The sequence below is a fragment of the Moschus berezovskii genome, chromosome 3 (genome assembly GCF_049115385.1).
Source record: "Moschus berezovskii isolate FMDL1 chromosome 3, NW_MosBer_1.0, whole genome shotgun sequence".
Classification (NCBI taxonomy): domain Eukaryota; kingdom Metazoa; phylum Chordata; class Mammalia; order Artiodactyla; family Moschidae; genus Moschus; species Moschus berezovskii.
Window position 1 is genome coordinate 46,475,559 of NC_142462.1, and position 21,960 is coordinate 46,497,518.

General features: G+C 35.6%; 1 protein-coding gene across 3 annotated transcripts in view; it reads left to right on the forward strand.

Annotated features, from left to right (window-relative positions):
• Nucleotides 1-21,960, forward strand: part of HGF (hepatocyte growth factor) — an 88,327-nt gene that overhangs the window by 52,668 nt on the left and 13,699 nt on the right. For all 3 annotated transcript variants that reach the window (XM_055420647.2, XM_055420649.2, XM_088833942.1), the window contains 2 exons: nt 9,539-9,641; nt 17,759-17,892. In XM_055420647.2, the coding sequence (XP_055276622.2) occupies nt 9,539-9,641; nt 17,759-17,892 (237 nt within the window). The remainder of the gene's footprint in view (nt 1-9,538; nt 9,642-17,758; nt 17,893-21,960) is intronic.

The following is a 21,960-nucleotide window of genomic DNA, read 5'->3' on the forward strand; positions in this document are numbered from 1 at the left end:
CACTGAAACAGGTTTAAAAAATCATTTGTCAAGCAATAATAATAATGTTGGCCTCTGGGCATTTATTGGTATAGAATGAATTGGGAGTTATGATTTTTAATAATCATATTCTTTCACATAAATTTACTTTTGATGGTCATGGCCGTGGTCAGTTCTAAATCATTCTAAAAAGTCCAAACCAAATTTAAAGCTTTGTTTCATGGATTTATTGCCCTATACATACTTCTTCCATCCCCTGACTTTCCCTCAGTGCCATTTTTTTGTGAACAACTCCGAAAACAATTGTAGAGGAAAGAAAGGATGAGTCCCTTTTCAATCAATTTCACTCTTCCTGGGCAGACTTTAAAGGTCAGTTGGAAATAAAGTTGAAAACAATGATTAAAGAAGGTTTGGTACCAGCTGGATCTATTTTGTCCCTGCTTTATTCATTGAAACAATTACTGCTAATTTCTGAGTGATAGAGGCAAATGGGAATGATTGTTTTATAAGCTTCTGGTGTGTATTAAGATGCTTTTATGTACAGATATATCACTTATAAAAGGATCAGGTAATAGAATGTAGATTTTTGGTTTTGAAAGCAAAGTTGATGTTATTGCTTATATAATAAACCTACACATTACTAGATGAAGAAATTATTCTGTGGAATTCAAGTATCTTGCCTAAATTCTCAAACTAACACAACTAGGATTTACATGAATTCTCCTTAAAATGACCTTTCCATTACCCCCATGCTTTCTCCTTTTCATTAATATTTTAATAATATATTATAATCTTTTTATTTAATAATATGTTGTACCTGATATGCAACAATGTGCAGGGTCCTGTGGGGCAATTTGTATTGAGACAGTTAGCCAACAGAGTTGTGAAATTTTATCAGACAGTTATATCATTGTATAATACTGCCAAGCTAATAGTATGCATTGTTACATATATGATATGTATGCATGGAGAAAAACATACCTATCCAACCCTCCCCTCCCACACACACATGAAAGGATGGTGCTCTTATCCCTCTGTATATAACAGGAAACATATATTTTACATATAGGCTGATGAGTTAAAAACTTTTGCTCAAATCTTGCAGCATCTGAATTAGCATATATATAAAAGCTCCTCCATTTGGGATATTAAATAACTCTGTTAAAAAAAATTGAAATTGTAGAATTTCTTTAAAAATACTGATGAAACACTGTATTAGATTATATATGGTACATTTAAGGTAGGAAACAAAAAATTCACAGCTTTAAATATTTATATCAATAATATATAATAAAGACAGAGGAATGAAATTTCCAACTCAAAGAAGTATAAAAAAAGTAAACCAAAAGCAACAGAAGAAAGGAAACAACTAGGACAAAAGCAGACATTATAAAAGTAAAGAAAAAATGGTAGAACTGATGAATAAAGCTAAATGATGATTCTTTGAAAAAATTAACAAAATGGACAACCATTAGCTAACTGACTCAAGAGAGATGATAAATATATAAAATAATAATTATGAAGGTAAAGATAACCAGTGAACTGGAAAGTTAGAAAACATGAGATTATTTTATACAACCTCATATGAAAACTGAAAATAAGATGGATAATACACTAGGAAAATTCAAGTTAGTTGAACTGACCCTGATAGAGAAAGAAAATTTAGACTCATTCCTATAGAAGAAACATGGAAATTTATAATAAATTTTTCCACCACAAACCACGTCATGCCTTGATGAATTCACAGATCAAGCGATCACAATGCTACATAAATTGTCCTGTAGCTTAACAAATGTAATAAAAATTTCAAATTATTTCTGGATGAAATCAGGAGGGGAACTCATGTACACCCAGGGCGGATTCATGTCAATGTAATGCAAAGCCAACCAATATAATATTGTAAAATAATTAGCCTCCAATAAAAAAAAAAAAAACCACCAAATTATTTCTGGATGAAATTATAATATTGAATCCTAAATATGATAAAGGTATTAGAGAAGAAAACTATACATTCATATCATTTGTAAATATTAATGTAAAATCTTAAATGAAATTTGAATGAACAGTTTAATAAAGAAATTAAGAAAATAATACATAATGATTGAATATAGTCTGAGTACAAAAATGGTTCAGTTTTAGAAACCCATTAATATAATTCACCTTAGTTGTAAGAAAAGCAACCATATAACAAATCTCAGAAGATTCTGAAATTATTGTGACAAAATTCATGCATTCTTCACAAAAATACTAAAGAATATTCAGGATACATACAAACTTACACACCCATATATCTGTATCTATATATGTGTATGTTTGTGTATGTGTATATATGTATATATATATATATATATATAGCATCCTCAGTCATGTCCAGCTCTTTGTGACCCCATGGACTATAGCTTGCCACACTTCTCTGTCCATTGGATTTCCCAGGCAAGAATACTGGAGTTAGTTGCTATTTCTCTCTCCAGGATATCTTCTCAAACCAGGGATGGAACCCTTATCTCCTGCATTGGAAGGTGGATTCTTTACTACTGAGACTCTAGGGAAGGCAACTATCTCCCTTACTATTTAATATTATAAATATTTTAACATTATATTTTCTTTGACATTGCAATGTTGACATTTTATACAATTAGATAAGGCATATTTACTGACTGAGTAAAAAGGCAAAAGATCTTTGTACAAATTATATAGTAGTAATATTCTTGGAAATCTGAATTCAGATAATAAGAAAAATCACTAAGGTAGCACAATATATGATTAATATACAAATATTAATAGCATTCACATATGGGTTTGAAGATATAATTAAAGAGAAAACTACATCTGTAATAGGAAAACAAAACATGAAAGCTTAGGAGTAAACTTAGGAAAGATGTGCAAATCTATGTAATTAAATTTCAAATTACTACTGAAAGTCCCAATTGTACTTTAACATGTAGAAAAAAATCACTTGCTCAACATCACAAATACATCAGTTTCACCTAAGCTAATCTGTAAATTTAATGTGATATGAATAAATAGATTACCATTTTTTTGATACCAAACAAATTCATTCTAAATCTTTCCTAGAAGAATAAACATGTAACTATAGTAGGAAAATGTGAAAAAGAAGTGATTAGAAGTAAAAAAACTTTATCAGATACTAAAATAGTTTTAGAGTTTTTAATTAAAAAATTGTATTTCTATCACAAGAATAAATTGACAATTAGAGCAGAACACAGGATCTAAAAATAGACTCCTTACTGAGATTATATTTAAAATGTGGCACTATATGTCACTGGGTAAAAATGAAATTTAAAAAATAATAGTGGGTCAGTAAAGTTCTATTTGGAAAAATAATAAAATTAATCCATGCTTTGCACCATACCTGAAAATAAACTTCAAATGGATAGAGATATGAGCATAAAAATGGAAATCATATGGATACTAGGAGTAAACTTGGAAAAATACCTTTATGACTTAGATGTAGCAACGTGGTTTCTAATTAACACTCAAATTCTAAAGGCAATAAAAGAAAATAAAAGCTACAAAAGGTGTCATGACAAAAACATAATCAAACCTATATATTTAAATTCAAAAGACAAATGGTTTTAAAATGTATATCAGAGATAAAGAGAAATATTTTTAATATATAAAAGCTATGAAAGTAAAAAATAAAGGACCAAAAAATTAAATAATGGACAAAACATATGAACATAAAGATTTCTTTCCGTTCCGTTCCGTTCAGTTGCTCAGTCGTGTCCGACTCTTTGCAACCCCATGAATCACAGCACACCAGGCCTCCCTGTCCATCACCAACTCCCGGAGTTCACTCAAACTCATGTCCATTGAGGCGGTGATGCCATCCAGCCATCTCATTCTCTGTCGTCCCCGTCTCCTCCCACCCCCAATCACTCCCAGCATCAGAGTCTTTTCCAATGAGTCAACTCGTCGCATGAGGTGGCCAAAGTATTGGAGTTTCAGCTTTATCATCAGTAATTCCAATGAACACCCAGGATTGATCTCCTTTAGAATGGACTGGTTGGATCTCCTTGCAGTCCAAGGGACTCTCAAGAGTCTTCTCCAGCACCACAGTTCAAAAATATCAATTCTTCGGCGATCAGCTTTCTTCACAGTCCAACTCTCACATCCATACATGACCACGGGAAAAACCATAGCCTTGACTAGACGGACCTTGGTTGGCAAAGTAATGTCTCTGCTTTTTAATATGCTGTCTAGGTTGGTCATAACTTTCCTTCCAAGGGGTAAGCGTCTTTTAATTGATGACTGCAATCAGCATCCGCGGTGATTTTGGAGCCCCAAAAAATAAAGGCTGACATTAGAGAACATGAAAATTATGCTTAAAATCACATGTAACAAGAAAAAATTAAAATATAAGTAGAGATTTTCATAATATGGGACTTCTACTTTTCACATATAAATTCACAAAAATTCAAAATCTTGTCAACACTATCTTTTGGCAAAACTGTATGGGGATATGAACTATCACACTTTGTTCTTGGGAATGGAAAATGGTAAAATCCATATGGAACAGAATATTACAATAATTAAATTACACATGCATCCATCTTTTCACCTAACAATACACTATCTGAATATATAGCTCCAATAATATGGAAACTCATATTCATGAGTTTTTGATTTCAGCATTTTCTATGTTAGCAAAACAACACAAATCTGCTCTGGCAAAATCACACAATGGAATACTGTGGATTTGCAAAAAGAATGATAAAGTTTTTTTGAATTAATATGAAGTGATTTTCAAGTATATTATTAATGAAAAAACACACTAAAATATATATTCGGTATTCTATTAATAAATAAAGGTATTTACTCCTTGTAATAAAAAAATGGGATATAATAATACATATATAGAAAATATACATATAATTTATATATTCATATTACGTATGTATATATGTATGTATATTTGGTATGTATCTTTGCCAGAAAAGCAAAAACAAAGAAACACAAGTACCATAAACATGAAACTAATGAAACTGGTTACTCTAATGGTGGGTAGTAATAAGTAGAAATATGACACAGAAGCAAGAGGGAAAATGAGAACAATCTGAATACATAATCTTATATATCAATACTAATGTTTTTTGGCCAAAAAATGGAAATAATTTAGTGTTTTAAATGTTCAAAAAGTAATCTCAAGAAAGATTGGGGGAAAAGCACAGGAATATGCCTATCTGTGTATAAAAGAGATACCATCACTACAGAATTCGGAAAATAAATTTCAAAATGATTTTTAAACATATTTTTTTAATATATAGCTTCACTGAAATACATTTAAAAGTAGATAACTGTAAATGTGTTTTGAACTTTAAAGTATAAATTTGTTGTTAGGATGTAGCAGATTTGACATTATTTTGTGTGCATTGGAGAATTGAGAAAATGAAGAAAAACATTCATGTACCTACAATCAGTGTTCTTACTATGGGAGAAAGGAAATACACTATTAAAATAGAGAAGAGGAAGAATTGTTGTACTAGACTGGAGTTAGAAGTGATCAGTTACTCATGAACACACACACACACCCCCCCACAGCTTGGCTCTGTCAAATGAAAGGGACTAGAAAAAATGATACCAAATAGCAATAAGCACACCTGTTTCTTGTCTTCTTACTTTTCATCACTAGCAAACAATGGCTCTCTGGTGAAATTGAAGAATCCATGCCTAGGGCAAGAAAAACACAAAGTAAGGCTGGAATATCTTTTGCCACCAAGCTAGCAAGTGCTCAAAAATTCACATCTCCCTCTCAAAAACTTATAAGCTAGATCTAATCATGAAGAAAATATCAGACAAACCCAACTGGGCATTTTATAACATGGCAATTCTCATTTAAACTGTTAGGATCATCAAAAAAGAAAGTCTGAAAAAACTGTTACATCTAGAAGAGCCTAAAAAACATGACAGTTAAATGTAATGTGATATCATCCTTCCATTAGATAAATTTGTAACAACTTGAGCATAAAAATGAACAACAGGAATAGATTATGTATCATGTTGAATAAAAAGCGAATTACTACTTCTACTATTAGTTCTGCCAATACCATTGCTAGTACTACTACTAGAAGTATTTAGTAATACTTAAATGAAGGGAGTTGGGGGAAAAGGAAAAACTATGTTAGAGAAGAATACCAAGAAAGAAAGAAATATAAGAAAGAAAGATAATATTTTAAAACTAACATAGTAATAACTGATTCATGCAATATTGATCAAAGTATTCCTAAGCCATTTAAAAAAAAATTGTTTGGGAATAGGATGTTGTCAGTCTCAAAGGTCTCAAAACTTTTTATTTGCTTGTTTTTGTTATATATGAAGAGAAATTTTTCCTTTTTATCACTTAACCAAGTTATCAAACTCATCACCAATAATTGAAAAACTTACATCATGTGTCACATGAAATTATGCTGTAAATGCAAAAAAAATCACCTTATATAGTATTTCTGTATTTAACTTGATTTCATTCATGAGGATAATCAGACGAAATTAAATTAAAGAGTGTTTGCAAGACAGCTGGCTTGGATGACCCAGAATGTCAACCTCATGTAAGACAAAAATCACAAGTCAACAAATGTGACTGGTACATGAGTACTCATTATATCTCTTGTGACTCTTCTGTGGAGTAAAATTTTTCTGTTGGAAAATATATATTAAAGAACATTCAAAATGTTCAAATGAATGTTCAAACTACTGTACAATTGTGCTCATTTCACATGCTAGAAAGGTAGTGCTCATAGTCCTTCAAGCTAGGTTTCAACAGTACGTGAACCAAGAAATTCCAGATGTAGGAGCTGGGTGTAGAAAAGTCAGAGAAACTAGAGATCAGATTGTAAATATCTGTTGGATCACAGAGAAAGTAATGGAATTCCAAAAAAACCACAAAATCTGCTTCATTGACTATACTAGAGCCTTTGACCATGTGGATCACAACAAATGCAGAAAATCCTTAAAGAGATGGGAATACCAGACCACCTTTCCTGCCTTGAGAGAAACCTGTAAGCAGGTCAAGAAGCAACAGTTAGAACTGGACATAGAACAATGGACTGGTTCAAAATAGGGAAAGGAGTACCTCAAGGCTATATGTTGTCACCCTGCTTTTTTGACTTATGTGTAGAGTACAACATGTGGAATGCTGGGCTGGATGACTTACAAGTTGGAATCAAGATTGTCAGGAGAAATATCAACAACCTCAGATAGATCATACCACTCTAATGGCAGAAAGGGAAGAGGAACTAAAGAGCCTCTTGATGTGGGTGAAAGGAGAGTGAAAAAGCTGGCTTAAAACTCACATGCAAAAAACTAAGATCATAGCATCTGGTCCCATCACTTCATGGCAAATAGATGTGAAGAAAGTGGAAACAGTGACAGATTTTATTTTCTTGGGCTCCAAAATCACTGCAGATGGTGACTGCAACCATGAAATTAAAAAAATGCTTGCTTGCTCCTTGGAAGAAAAGCTATGACAAACCTAGACGGCATATTAAGAGGCACATATTAACATCACTTTGCTGACAAAGGTCCCTCTAGTCAAAGCTATGGTTATTCCAATAGTCATGTATGGATATGAGAAAGAAGGCTAAGTGGCTAAGAATTGATGCTTTTAAATTGTGGTGTTGGATAAGACTCTTGAGAGTCCGTTGGACAGCAAGGAGATCAAACCAGTCCATTCTAAAGGAAATCAACCTTGAATATTCACTGGATGGACTGATACTGAAGCTGAAACTCCCAACACTTTGGCCACATGATGCAAAGAACCTACTCATTGGAAAAAACCCTGATGCTGGGAAAGATTGAGAGCAGGAGGAGAAGGGGGCAACAGAGGATGAGATGGTTGGATGGCATCACTGACTCAATGGACATGGGTTTGGGTGGACTCTGGGAGCCAGAATCATTTCTTAAAGAGAAGTCTTTAAGACTTACTGTCAACAAAACTGAGCTGTTAAAGTAATTTTCTTCATTAAATTGTAGCGTTCTCCCCTCCCCCAAAAGGACTTGATTTTTCTTAACATCCTGCTTCCACACTTTGAATAATCACACTCTCTGAAGGTACTAAGTATATACCAATTCCAATTACTTCATTACAAAATAGAAATCTTCAAAGAGGAAAATTGCTAGTGAGTTATAATGGTAAAGTAAATATAGTTTCAGAAAAAGTTTTATCCACCCTAATGGATTGGTCTACTTTCAGTCCTTCACACCAGTTAGAAGTTAAGGTTTGTAGAACAACATACTTTAGGGCTGACAAAGGTTTGTGTAGTCAAAGCTATGGTTTTTCCAGTAGTCATGTACAGATGTCAGAATTGGACCATAAAGAAGGCTGAGCACCGAAGAATTGATGCTTTCAAATTGTGGGGCTGGAGAAGACTCTTGAGAGTCCCTTGGACAGCAAGGAGATCAAACCAGTCAATCCTAAATGAAGTCAGTGTTGAATATTCACTGGAAAGACTGATACTGAAGCTGAAGCTCCAATACTTTGTCCACCTAATGCAATGAGCTGACACTGGGAAAGATTGAGGGCAGGCAGAGAAGGGGCCGACAGAGGATGAGACAATGGGACGGCATCATCAACTCAATGGGCATGAGTACAGGAGATAGTGAAGGACAGGGAACCCCGGTGTGCTGTAGTTCGTGGGGTTGCAAAGAGTTGGTCACGACTGAGCGAATAAACAGCACAAAATTTTTCTTTCTTTGATGTCCCTGCTGCTGCTGCTGCTAAGTCACTTCAGTCGTGTCCGACTCTGTGAGACCCCATAGACAGCAGCCCACCAGGCTCCCCCGTCCCTGGGATTCTCCAGGCAAGAACACTGGAGTGGGTTGCCATTTCCTTCTCCAATGCATGAAAGTGAAAAGTGAAAGTGAAGTCGCTCAGTCGTGGACGACTCTTCGTGACCCCATGGACTGCAGCCTACCAGGCTCCTCTGTCCATGGGATTTTCCAGGCAAGAGTACTGGAGTGGGGTGCCATCGCCTTCTCCATTGATGTCCCTAAGAGGGACTTATTTAATTTTTCTTTGGATTTTTTTTTTAAAATTTGTAATTTGATGTACAAACTTTCATTTTAATGAAGAAGAAATCTGTCTAAAAAATATTTTATTAGAGATAGTTAAGTACCTCTGCTTTGCACATATTTAATTGTGTTGCTTTCATTTTTATGTTGATTTTCATGAATTCCTATGTTTGTAAAAATGTCTTTATTCTATACTCCCTGCTGCTGCTGCTGCTGCTAAGTCACTTCAGTCGTGTCCGACTCTGTGTGACCCCATAGACGGAAGCCCATCAGGCTCCCCCGTCCCTGGGATTCTCCAGGCAAGAACACTGGAATGGGTTGCCATTTCCTTCTCCAATGTGTGAAAGTGGAAAGTGAAAAGTGAAAGTGAAGTCGCTCAGTCATGTCCGACCCTTAGTGACCCCATGGACTGCAGCCTACCAGGCTCCTCCATCCATGGTATTTTCTAGGCAATAGTACTGGAGTGGCTTGCCATTGCCTTCTCCGTCTATACTCCCTAGTATTCATTAGTTTTCTTATATTTTATGTTTAGATTGTTATCGTGGGAATGGCAAAAATTATATGGGCAGTTTATCCAAAACACGATCTGGACTAACATGTTCGATGTGGGATAAGAACATGGAAGACTTACACCGGTATGTAAATTTATTTCTTTAAATATATAGTATGTAATGATAGCAGCAGATAGATGTATGGAGATACATTGGTATTTCTTTCTATTCATTTATGTATCTTAGTAACCTAATAGAAACATTAGGTTGATTATTCAATGCAATTCAATATAACATTTTCTCCCTACATGGCAAACAATTCAAACCAGCAAATATTTATTGAGCATTTACTGTTTGTTCTGGTCTATAACAGGTGCCTTGGGGATATTAGCAATAAGTGGACATATGTTTTGGCTTCACCTTTAAGCAGGATATGTTCATACTGAGAAAACAATTATACAACTTGATAAGACAACGAATAATTAAATGTCAAATCTAGTGTTTCATATAGTACATTACATGATTATATTCTCATATTTATTAATAGTAGTTTATAAAATTGATGTTATCATCTTCATGTACTTAGATACCTTAAAATTCCACTTTACTAAAAACCTATTGAGATAGGTATCCTTGTATACCTTTATTTTGACACACAATTTTTCTATAATTAATGGAATAGATATGGAATTGAAAAAAAACCCATATATTTCAAAAAATAAGATTTTGACATTGAACATATTCACAAAAAAGCAGTTACCTTCCACTTATCTTTCCCCAGCAAATCGCTAGTGTGTTTGAAATAATAAAAGAAATATGAGACATATTTATCACATAGAAACGATTTTTATTAAATATCCCAGAATATATGCAAAAGGATTAAGAGAAAAAAAGGTAGTGTCATTTAATAAAGTATCTACAACATGGTTGCTTTATATGAGTTGTTATCACATTTGACCATCATAATTATATACTGAAGATAGTTCTATATGTGTGTATAAGAATTTAAGGATCTAGAGAAGTTGAGTCATTTTGCTCCTGGTTCCACTTTAAAGTTCTTATTCTGTTTCAAAATTTACTCACTAGTGGATTATACAGTTTTGATTGATTTACTGTCACAAACAGTGATAGTTCTAAAGCAGTGTTCTCTAACATAAAATGCAATTCAAATATGTAAGCCGCACTTGTACTTTTAAGTTTTATAGTAGCCTGTCACTGTTTCCATTGTTTCCCCATCTATTTGCCATGAACTGATAAGACCAAATGCCATGATCTTAGTTTTTGTATGTTGAGTTTTAAGCCAATGATTTCACTCTCCTCTTTCACCTTCAATAAGAGTCTCTTTAGTTCCTATTCATTTTCTGCCATTAGAGTGGAGTCATCTGTATACCTGAGGTTATTGATATTTCTCCTGGCAATCTTGATCCCAGCTTGTGCTTCATCCAGCCTGGCATTCTGCATGAGGTACTCTGGGTGTGAGTTAAATAAGCAGGGTGACACTATACAGCCTTGGTGTCCTTCTTTCCCATTTTGAACCAGTCTGTTGTTCCATGTCTGGTTCTAACTGTTGCTTTTTGACCTGCATACAAGTTTTTTCTGGAGGCAAGTAAGGTGGTCTGGTATTCCCATGTCTTTAAGAATTTTCCAAAGTTTGTTGTGATCCACACAGTCAAAGGTTTTAGTGCAGTCAATGAAGCAGAAGTAGATGTTTTTCTGGAACTCCCTTGCTTTTTCTATGATACAACAGATGTTGGCAATTTGATTTCTGGTTCCTCTGTCTTTTCTAAACCCAGCTCCTGCATCTGGAAGTTCTCAATTCACATTTTACTGCAGCCTAGTTTGAAGGATTTTTGAGCATTATCTTACTATCATATGAAATGGAAGCAGTTGTGGGGTAGTTTGAACATTCTCTGGCATTGCCATTCTTAAGGATTGGAATGAAAATTGACTTTTCCAGTCTTGTGGCCACTGCTGAGTTTTCCAAATTTGCTGGCACATTGAGTGAAGCACTTTCACAACATCATCTTCTAGGATTTGAAATAGCTCAGCTAGAATTCCATCACCTCCAATAGCTTTGTTTGTAGTGACACTTCCTGTGATCCACTTGACTTCACATTCTGGCCCTAAGTGAGTGACCACACCGTTGTGGTTATCCAGGTCACTAAGACCTTTTTGTATAGTTCTTCTGTGTATTCTTGCCACCTCTTCTTATTATCTTCTTCTTCTATTAGATCCATACCATTTTTGTCCTTTATTGTGTCCATTTTGCATGAAATATTCCCTTGGTATCTTTAATTTTCTCAAAGACATTTCTAGTCTTTCCCATTCTATTGTTTTTTCTCTATTTATCTTCATTGTTCACTTAAGAAGGGTTTCTTGTCTCTCCATGCTATTCTTTGGAACTCCGCATTCAGATGGGTATATCTTTCCTTTTCTCCTTTGCCTTCCATTTCTCTTCTTTTCTCAGCTATTTGTTAAGGTCTCCTCAGACAACCATTTTGTTTTGTTGCATTTCTTTTTCTTGAGGATGGATTTGGTCACCACCTCCTGTTACAAACCTCCATCCATAGATCTAATCTTTTTATTTGTCACTTCCACTGTATAATCAATCATAAGGAATTTGATTTGTCATATCTGAATGGCCTAGTGATTTTCCCTACTTTCTTCAATTCAAGTCTGAATTTTACAATAAGGAGCTCAGGATCTGAGCCACAGTCAGCTTCCAGTCTTGCTTTTATTGACTGTATAGAGCTTCTCCATCTTTGGCTGCAAAGGATGTAATCATTCTGATTTTAAATAATAGGTTTATATTATCCAGCATTTCTAAAGTTTTTTATTTCAATATGTATTCAATATAAAGTTACTAATGAGATATTTTACATTTTATATTAAAGCTTCAAAATTTGGTGTGTATTTATAATTACAGCACCTTTCAATTTGGAGAGGTCACATACTACTTTGTCTGTCGCCACATTTGGCTAGTAATTACTCTATTGGATATTGCAGTTCAAGGACTTCAAAATTAAGTAGAATTCTGCCATCATGGATCTTACTGTCTAGTATGGAATGGCTGAAAACAGCAATGCCAATGTCATATTTAAAAAAATCCATTGTTGTTGTTATTCAGTCACTCAGTCGTGTCCGATTCTTTGTGACCCCATGGACTGCAGCATGCTAGGCTTCCCTGTCTATTACCAACTCCCGAAGCATGCTCAAACTCATGTCCATCAAGTCAGTGATGCCATCCAACCATCTCATCCTCTGTTGTCCCCTTCTCTTCCTGTCTTCAATCTTTCCCAGCATCAGGGTCTTTACCAATGAGTCAGTTCTTCATATCAGGTGGCTAAAGTATTGGAGTTTCAGCTTCAGCATCAGTCGTTCCAATGCATATTCAGGACTGATTTCCTTTAGGATTGACTGGTTTGATCTCCTTGCAGTCCAAGGGACTCTCAAGAGTCTTCTCCAACACCACAGTTCAAAACCATCAATTCTTCAGTACTCAGCTTTCTTTATTATCCAACTTTCACATCCATACATGACTACTGGCAAAACCATAGCTTTGACTAGATGGACATTTGTTGGCAAAGTGATGTCTCTGCTTTTTAATATGCTATCTAGGTTTGTCGTGGCTTTTCTTCCAAGGAGCCAGCAAGCATCTTTTAATTTTATGGCTGCATTCACCATCTGCAGTGATTTTGGAGCCCAAGAAAATGAAGTCTGTCACTGTTTCCATTATTTCCCCATCTATTTGCCATGAAGTGATGGGACTGGTTGCCATGATCTTAGTTTTTTGCATGTTGAGTTTTAAGCTAGCTTTTTCACTCTCCTCTTTCACTTTCATCAAGAGGCTCTTTAGTTCCTCTTTACTTTCTGCCATAATGGTGGTGTCATCTGCATATCTGAGGTTATTGATATCTCTCCCAGCAATCTTGATTCTAGCTTGTGCTCCATTCAAGCCGGCATTTCACATGATGTATTCTACATATAAGTTAAATAAGCAGGGTGACAGTATACAACCTTCATGTACTCCTTTTCCGATTTGGAACTAGTCTGCTGTTTCATGTCTGGTTCTAACTGTTGCTTCTTGACCTACATACAGATTTCTCAGGAGGCGGGTAAGATGGTTTGGTATTCCCATCTCTTTAAGAATTTTCCATGAAAACACCACATTTTATGTTATGGGACTGCAAAGAAGCCAGCCAAATTTAGATGGTTAGGAAGCTTTCCTAGCAGAAGGGACATTAGCAGGATACACATAATTGGTAGGAGTTGGTCAAAGTAGTGGAGGAGGAAAAATAAATCAGGCAGAAGAAACAACTTGTCCAAAAGCCCTTAAATTGAACTGCTTGAAAATCAGAAATACTTTTATTAACCATAAGGTTTAAGCAGTTTCATTTGGTCAGTGGGCACTGAGAAGAAATTCTCTAGTGGCAAAGCCACACAGGCCCTTTAACCTCTGTTAAGGAGTTTGGGTTTTATCCTAAGCCCATATGGGTCCATTAAGAATTTTAAGCAAGAATTGGCATGGCCAAAATTCATGCTCATTTTAACACTGGTAGTTTTAAAATAATTTTTAGAAATATGATGGGGTAGAGTGAGCTCTTTTTTTTTTATTTTATTGGAGGCAAATTCAGTTCAGTTCAGTTCAGTTCAGTCGCTCAGTCATGTCCGACTCTCCGCGACCCCATGAATCACAGCACGCCAGGCCTCCCTGTCCATCGCCAACTCCCGGAGTACACTCAAACTCATGTCCACAGAGTCGGTGATGCCATCCAGCCATCTCATTCTCCGTCGTCCCCTTCTCCTCCCGCCCCCAACCTTTCCCAGCATCAGAGTCTTTTCCAGTGAGTCAACTCGTCTCATGAGGTGGCCAAAGTATTGGAGTTTCAGCTTTAGCATCAGTCCCTCCAATGAACATCCAGGATTGATCTCCTTTAGAATGGACTGGTTGGATCTCCTTGCAGTATAAGGGACTCTCAAGAGTCTTCTCCAACACCACAGTTCAAAAGCATCGATTCTTCAGCGATCAGCCTTCTTCACAGTCCAACTCTCACATCCATATACTTTACCTTAATATATTGGTTGGTTTTGCCATACATTGACATGAATCTGCCCCGGGTGTACATGTGTTCCCCTTCTTGAACCCCCGTCCCACCTCCCTCTTCTCCATATCCTCCCTCCAGGTCATCCCCGTGCACCAGCCCCAAGCATCCTGTATCATGCGTCGAACCTGGACTGGTGATTCATTTCACTTATGATTATATGCATGCTACAATGCCATTCTCCCAAATCATCCCACCTTCACCCTCTCCCACAGAGTCCCAAAGACAGTTCTATACACCTATGTCTCTTTTGCAGTCTCGTATACAGGGTTAAGGTTACCATCTTTCTAAATTCCATTTATATGTGTTAGTATACTGTACTGATGTTTTTCTTTCTGGCTTACTTCACTCTGTATAATAGGCTCCCGTTTCATCCACCTCATTAAAACTGAATCAAATGCATTCTTTTTGATGGCTGAAAAATACTCCATTGTGTATATGTACCAAAGCTTTCTTATCCATTCATCTGCAGATGGACATCTAGGTTGCTGCCATGTCCTCGCTATTATAAACAGTGCTGCAGTGAACATTGGAGTACATGTGTCTGTTTCAATTCTGGTTTCCTCGGTGTGTATGCCCAGGAGTGCGATTGCTGGATCATATGGCAGTTCTATTTCCAGTTTTTTGAGGAATCTCCACATTGTTCTCCATAGTGGCTGTACTAGTTTGCATTCCCACCAACAGTGTAAGAGGGTTCCCTTCTCTCCACACCCTCTCCAGCATTTATTGCATGTAGACTTTTGGATAGTAGCCATTCTGACTGGTGTGAAATGGTATCTCATTGTGGTTTTGATTTGCATTTCTCTGATTATGAGGGATGTTGAGCATTTTTTCATGTGTTTATAAGCCATCGTTGTGTCTTCTTTGGAGAAATGTCTGTTTAGTTCTTTGGCCCATTTTTTGATTGTGTCATTTATTTTTCTGGAATTGAGCTGCAGGAGCTGCTTGTATATTTTGGAGATTAATCCTTTATCAGTTGCTTCATTTGCTCTTATTTTCTCCCATTCTGAAAGCTGTCTTTTCACCTTGCTTATAGTTTCCTTTGCTGTGCAGAAGCTTTTGATTTTAATTAGGTCTCATTTGTTTATTTTTGCTTTTATTTCCAATATTCTGGGAGGTGGGTCTTGGAGGATCCTGCTGTGATTTATGTCGGAGAGTGTTTTGCCTATGTTCTCCTCTAGGAGTTTTATAGTTTCTGGTCTTACATGTAGCTCTCTAATCCATTTTGAGTTTATTTTTGTGTATGGTGTTAGGAAGTGTTCTAGTTTCATTCTTTTACAAGTGGCTGACCAGTGTTCCCAGCACCACTTGTTAAAGAGACTGTCGTTTCTCCATTTTATATTCTTGCCTAAGGTATCCATAGGTGCGTGGATTTATCTCTGGGCTTTCTATTTTGTTCCATTGATCTATATTTCTGTCTTTATGCCAGTACCATACTGTCTTGATGACTGTGGCTTTGTAGTAGAGCCTGAAGTCCGGCAGGTTGATTCCCCCAGTTCCATTCTTCTTCCTCAAGATTGCTTTGGCTATTTGAGGTTTTTTGTATTTCCATAAAATTGTGAGATTATTTGTTCTAGTTCTGTGAAAAATATCATTGGTAGCTTGCTCTTTACTTGCTTGTGAGAAATAACTGTAACCAACTCTGCCTTCAGTGATTCCAACATTAGATGCTTGACAGTTTTATGGTGCAAGTAGTTATGCTACAGAAATCTACAAGGAGAGCAAATAAAGACTTCCTCCATACACAGTTCAAAGTGCCAGTTGCTAAATATTTATCAATATACCACTGGAAATTTATGACATATTTATTCAGGAACTGCAGTGATTATAACTTAAATTCACTGTGTTTTGATTTGCCTTTGGGAATAGTTAAAAGTCATTTGGAAAGAACTTGGTAGGCTATTGATGAATGAGTAAGTTGCATGGTACCATTTTGGTTTAACAAATCTGTGACTGAGTGAAGAGGTAATGCGATGTGATGATTTTGAACGAAGACTCTGGAAAATGCTACGTGTTCAAACACCTGATCTATAGCTGAAAAAATGTGTGACCCTAGACAAATTAATTGTTCTCTGTGGATTTCAATTTCATCAAATACAAAGTTGCATAATCTTAGAGCCTGTCTCATCAGGTTGGTTTAAGTAAGTATGCAAGTCTACATAGTAGAATCTGTCACATGCATGTCTTTCTTGTTTTATTGGTCCAAAAAGTGAACCTGAGTTTGGAAAGACAGTCCAAGTTTCTATGTTGAAGTTCTTCCCAAATTTTAAAAATGACACATTAATTAAATTCAAGCATGATGGTAATTAATGTTGATGTTATATGAGTGGGCAGGCTTCCCTGGTGGCTCAGTTGGTTAAGAATCCACCTGCAATGCAGGAGATGTGGGTTGAATCCCTAGGTTGGGAAGATCCCATGGAGGAGGGGATGGCAACCCACTTCAGTATTCTTGCCGGAAGAATCCCCATGGACAGAGGAGCCTGGTGGGCTTCAGTCTATGGAGTTACAAAGAGTCTGGCATGACTGAGAGACTAAGCACAGAACACATGAGTGGGCATGGTCCAATAAAATAATATGCAGCATTTTTTGCTTTCCTTTTGTACTAAATTTAGTTAAGATGTAAAATGATATAGCCTAAAATGTTACTCAGTTATCTTTCAAAAACTGTATCTTAAATGACCAGTGAAATTTTCAAATAAGTTTATCAGCACATTGTGTTTTCAGTGTATCTTCCTGTATGTTGTCATAGCAGTGTTGCTAGTGAAGCTTATTTACACGTTTCTGAAACATGAAAAAATAAATATTTTGCAATAGCTTATATTTTTATACATTTTATAACTTTGATCTTTATCATCTGTTTCTTTCTTGCATGGTGCATTGTTACCTTCCCAGTATAATTATTTAATAGAAACAGGTAATAAATTTTTTTATCATTTTATCTATGCTGATTATTCAGCCTTATTCCTCAGTTAAAGAACATGGCTTCCAAACTGCAAGAACAACAACAAAGTCTCAAAAAATAAAAAAGAAAAATTCACAGCAGGTAGTTTATGTTGTGCCTGTAATGAAAATTATGTGCTAGGGTTGTATCTTCTTGTTTTGCTTCTCTTGGACAAGATGTGTGCTTCTTGTGATGTTCCGAGTTTGCTGTTTATGCAGGCATATCTTCTGGGAACCAGATGCTACTAAGCTGAATAAGAATTACTGTCGGAATCCTGATGATGATGCCCATGGTCCCTGGTGTTACACAGGGAATCCTCTCATTCCTTGGGATTATTGCCCTATTTCTCGTTGTAAGTACATTTTGTGATCTTTTTCAGGTGAATTATTTTAAATATATTGCGTGCCCTAAAATGATAATTCAGTCGGAGGTGGAAATAATACAGGAGGGCTAGAGTTGATCCCAAAATAAGGATGCACTCCAGACAGCAATACATATACACACAATTTCATCTCTCCTCTAGACAAAGAGACATTTTGCTGACCTTTTAAAAAAGATTTTTCCTCCCTCAAAAGATTCCTATTTGGAATCCAGAAGCAATACATGACCACGGTTCTGACTGGGCTAGAAAGACTGCCTTGTTCCACCATCAATAAACTTGATATTAGCAATATATATTGATTCAGGAGAGCTTCCCTCATAGCTCAGGTGGGAAAGACTCTGCCTGCAATGCAGGAGACCCTGGTTCAATTCCTGGGTCAGGAAGATCCACTGGAGAAGGGATAGGCTACCCTTTCCAGTCTTCTTGGGGCTTTCCTGATAGCTCAGTTGGTAAAGAATCTGCCTGAAATGCAGGATGCCCCAGTTCAATTCCTGGGTTGGAAATATCTGCTGGAGAAGGGAAAAGCATTCCAGTATTCTTGCCTGGGTCCCAAAGAGTTGGACAGGACTGAGGGACTTTCACTTTTGGGGTTTCCCTATTAGCCCAGATGGTAAAGAGTCTGCCTGCAATGCAGGAGACCCTGGTTCAATCCCTGGGTCAGGAAGATCCCCTGGAGAAGGAAATGGCAAACCACTTCAGTATTCTTGTCTGGAAAATCGCATGGACGGAAGCCCCTGGCGGGTTACACCCCATGGGGTCACAAAGAGTTGGACACGACTAAGCAACTAACACACACACAGGCTCTGGAGCACAAGCCCAATAGTTGTGGCACACAGGCCTAGTTGCTCCTTGGCAAGTGGGATCTTCCCAGATCAGGGATTGAACCTGTGTCTCCTGCACTGGCAGACAGGTTCTTTACCACTGAGCCACCAGGGAAGCCCTAATCTAAAAATTTTTAAAACACATGTTCAACTAACATTTTTAAACTAAAAATTAGTAATGTGGTATTGAAAGACTTGGGGGCGTTACTAGTATTTGATTAAATGCTACTGCAGATAACATTTATTTCAATGCATTCTGAACATTAATTTCAGCAAATATTTTGCTGTCATTTTTTAAACTATATTTATAAGCAGGATTTATTTACATTTTATCACTAGTGAAAAGCTAAAAATATTTATCTTCGGAAGATTTGAGTTCTTATCTAACTTCAGAGATTGTATATATCATTTTCACACTGTACATTTGCATTACAAAACATGCAAAGGTTTTCACTTCTTTTTTTTTTGTATTCCTTTAAAAAAGTATTTACAAAATGATATGCTATATATTTCAAGATTATCAAGATGCAAAAGTAAAATTGTAGAAATGTCTATATTTGTCTATACATGTATACACACTATATCTTAGTATTAAATAGATCTATATCTACTTACATAATATCTAAGTATTATTAGATATATATTTAAGAATCTAAGTATTAAGAAAATACAGTGGTTTAGAGTTGCAACTCGGACTTCCTAGATAAAAACTGTAGTGCCTGGGTAAATTGCTTCCACTTCAGTTTGCATTTACTTATTCATTTATTAATAATTTTAAATTGAGCTGCTACTGTGTGCAAAGCCCTATATAACATTCTAGGTATAGAAAACATAAACAGTGTCTCCTGTACTCAAATCATTTTCAATGTAGAGAGGAGACATCTACACACCTAATCACAAATACAGTCATTTAAATACATGCATATTAATATTAAAATATATAATTAAATGGCAATACAAATGTCAACCTGGAAAATATGCGTTGTTCATAAAGTTTAGAATTTGAGTTGAAACTTTAAGGATCTTTTAAAAGAAAGTTTTCTTTATGCTTTCACTAAGAGCCCATGTTTGTTCTGAGGCCATATATCAACACATAGACACATACATCTCTACTGTTCCACAGGAAAACTTTTATCATTGACAAGTTTTCCTTCTTCAAAGTTAAGTTGAGTCAATATAAACAAGATTTGTATCATATATAGTTGTTAATATTTGAGTACTATGGTAGAGATATGAAGGAAAAGTAAAAGAGGAGAAGTGAAAATAGTATTTTAAAGTAAAAGGGAAAAGGCTTTGAAAGCTGAAGGAACTAGAATGCTTTTAAAATTTGCAATTTAACAAACTACCCAGAATATTTAGAAATCTGACTTTAAGTGGTAGTACAGCTTTTCTAAATATTGGCTTACAGAAAAAAAAATACATATATATATATAATTATTACCGCCTCTAAATTATAATATCTAAACATTTTTAAAAAATTCAAATATTTTAGTGAGGCACAATAACAAACTGAATACTTTGCAGAACTATTAACTTGATGCTTAGAAATAGGAAACTTGATATGCAATTAACAATACAATGAATATGCAATCAATCAAAGTGCCTCAAAAGTTTTTAATTTTGGAGATTAAACTCTTTTGGTTTAAGAACTATAGTTTTGTTTTGTTTCTTTAAGTGCCCTTTAGGCTCTATCCCAAATGTTATCATATTAAACATTTATTTAAAAAAAGAATATAATGAATAGTTTAGTCTTTTCTCACCACAACAATATAAGAAATAAATAGCTTTTCAGCTTGGAATTTTTAGAAATTAAGTGGAAAAACCAATATCCTTGATGTTTTAATGACCACATTTATACTATGAGTTAAAACAATTACTTCAGCTGACTCTAAGACAAAACTCTCCCTCGGGATAAACTAAAAGGAAAGGGAAATGATGAAATTTATAGTTCACCTTTATGCTCATTCACTTAAAATATCTAGATCTGGAAAATGAACATAAACAAAAACGCTTTAGCATGTGTTAATTTTCTCAAAATTCCCAATAAGTGAAAATCAAGTTTGCATCGATTACAAAGGAATCCATGTGCCATTTTTGTTTCATTGCTGGTTTATTTGAGATCAGGGCACTTCTAGGGACTAATAACCAGCTGGGTTAAACAATGCCTGACTAAACTTTATGTCATCTATTCTAAACAGTCACACATTAAAATCCAGGAAATGTCTTGGGCCTCATTCACTACTACTTAAGTATTTTTAAATTCTAGAATCTTCCAAGCCAATCTCTTAGCAGCAGTTAAACCCCACTCAGTAGAGAGGTTATAAAAAAAGAATTAAGTATGAAGTGTTAGCCATAATTTATTTGCAGTTTCCAGTACTCTTTTTTTTATACTTTTCCCTTTCAGTTCAGTTCAGTTCAGTTCAGTTCAGTCGCTCAGTCGTGTCCGACTCTCTGCGACCCCATGAATCACAGCACGCCAGGCCTCCCTGTCTATTACCAACTCCCGGAGTTCACTCAAACTCATGTCCACAGAGTCGGTGATGCCATCCAGCCATCTCATTCTCTGTCATCCCCTTCTCCTCCCGCCCCCAACCTTTCCCAGCATCAGAGTCTTTTCCAGTGAGTCAACTCGTCGCATGAGGTGGCCAAAGTATTGCAGTTTCAGCTTCAGCATCAGTCCTACCTAGAAAAACCACTTTGCAATATTCTGACAAAACATAATTATTTTTTGTTATTCTTCTTTTTCCATGAAAGGTTGATTTCTATATTCTCAAATTATTAAAAAAATTTTCTGAAACATAGGGGAAGATTCAGTTATCCTTAATCATATAAAAGATAAAATTAATTTTCAGCGAAAATGTAAAGGAGCCAAAATTATAGTAAAGCTACATAGTTTATACGAATGGCCCAAACAAACAATAATAAGCAGTGGAATGTTCATTGTGTACAATGCTTGGCATGTTGGGAGAATGAGGCAGATCCTTGGTGCCAGCAGTGTAATTCAAACTGCCAGCATCATCAAACCACATGCCTGAGATTCTTCAAAAATCATAAAACAGGGCTTTCCTCACATCACCCGCTACCATACTTTCAACTTTGTCTAGTAAAAGTGATACAGAATTATTCAAAAGGGTACTATTACATTATATTTTTAAATAAATGTAAAAAATTGTCTTGAATTATCAATTCATGGATATTTGGGTTTCAATACAAAATG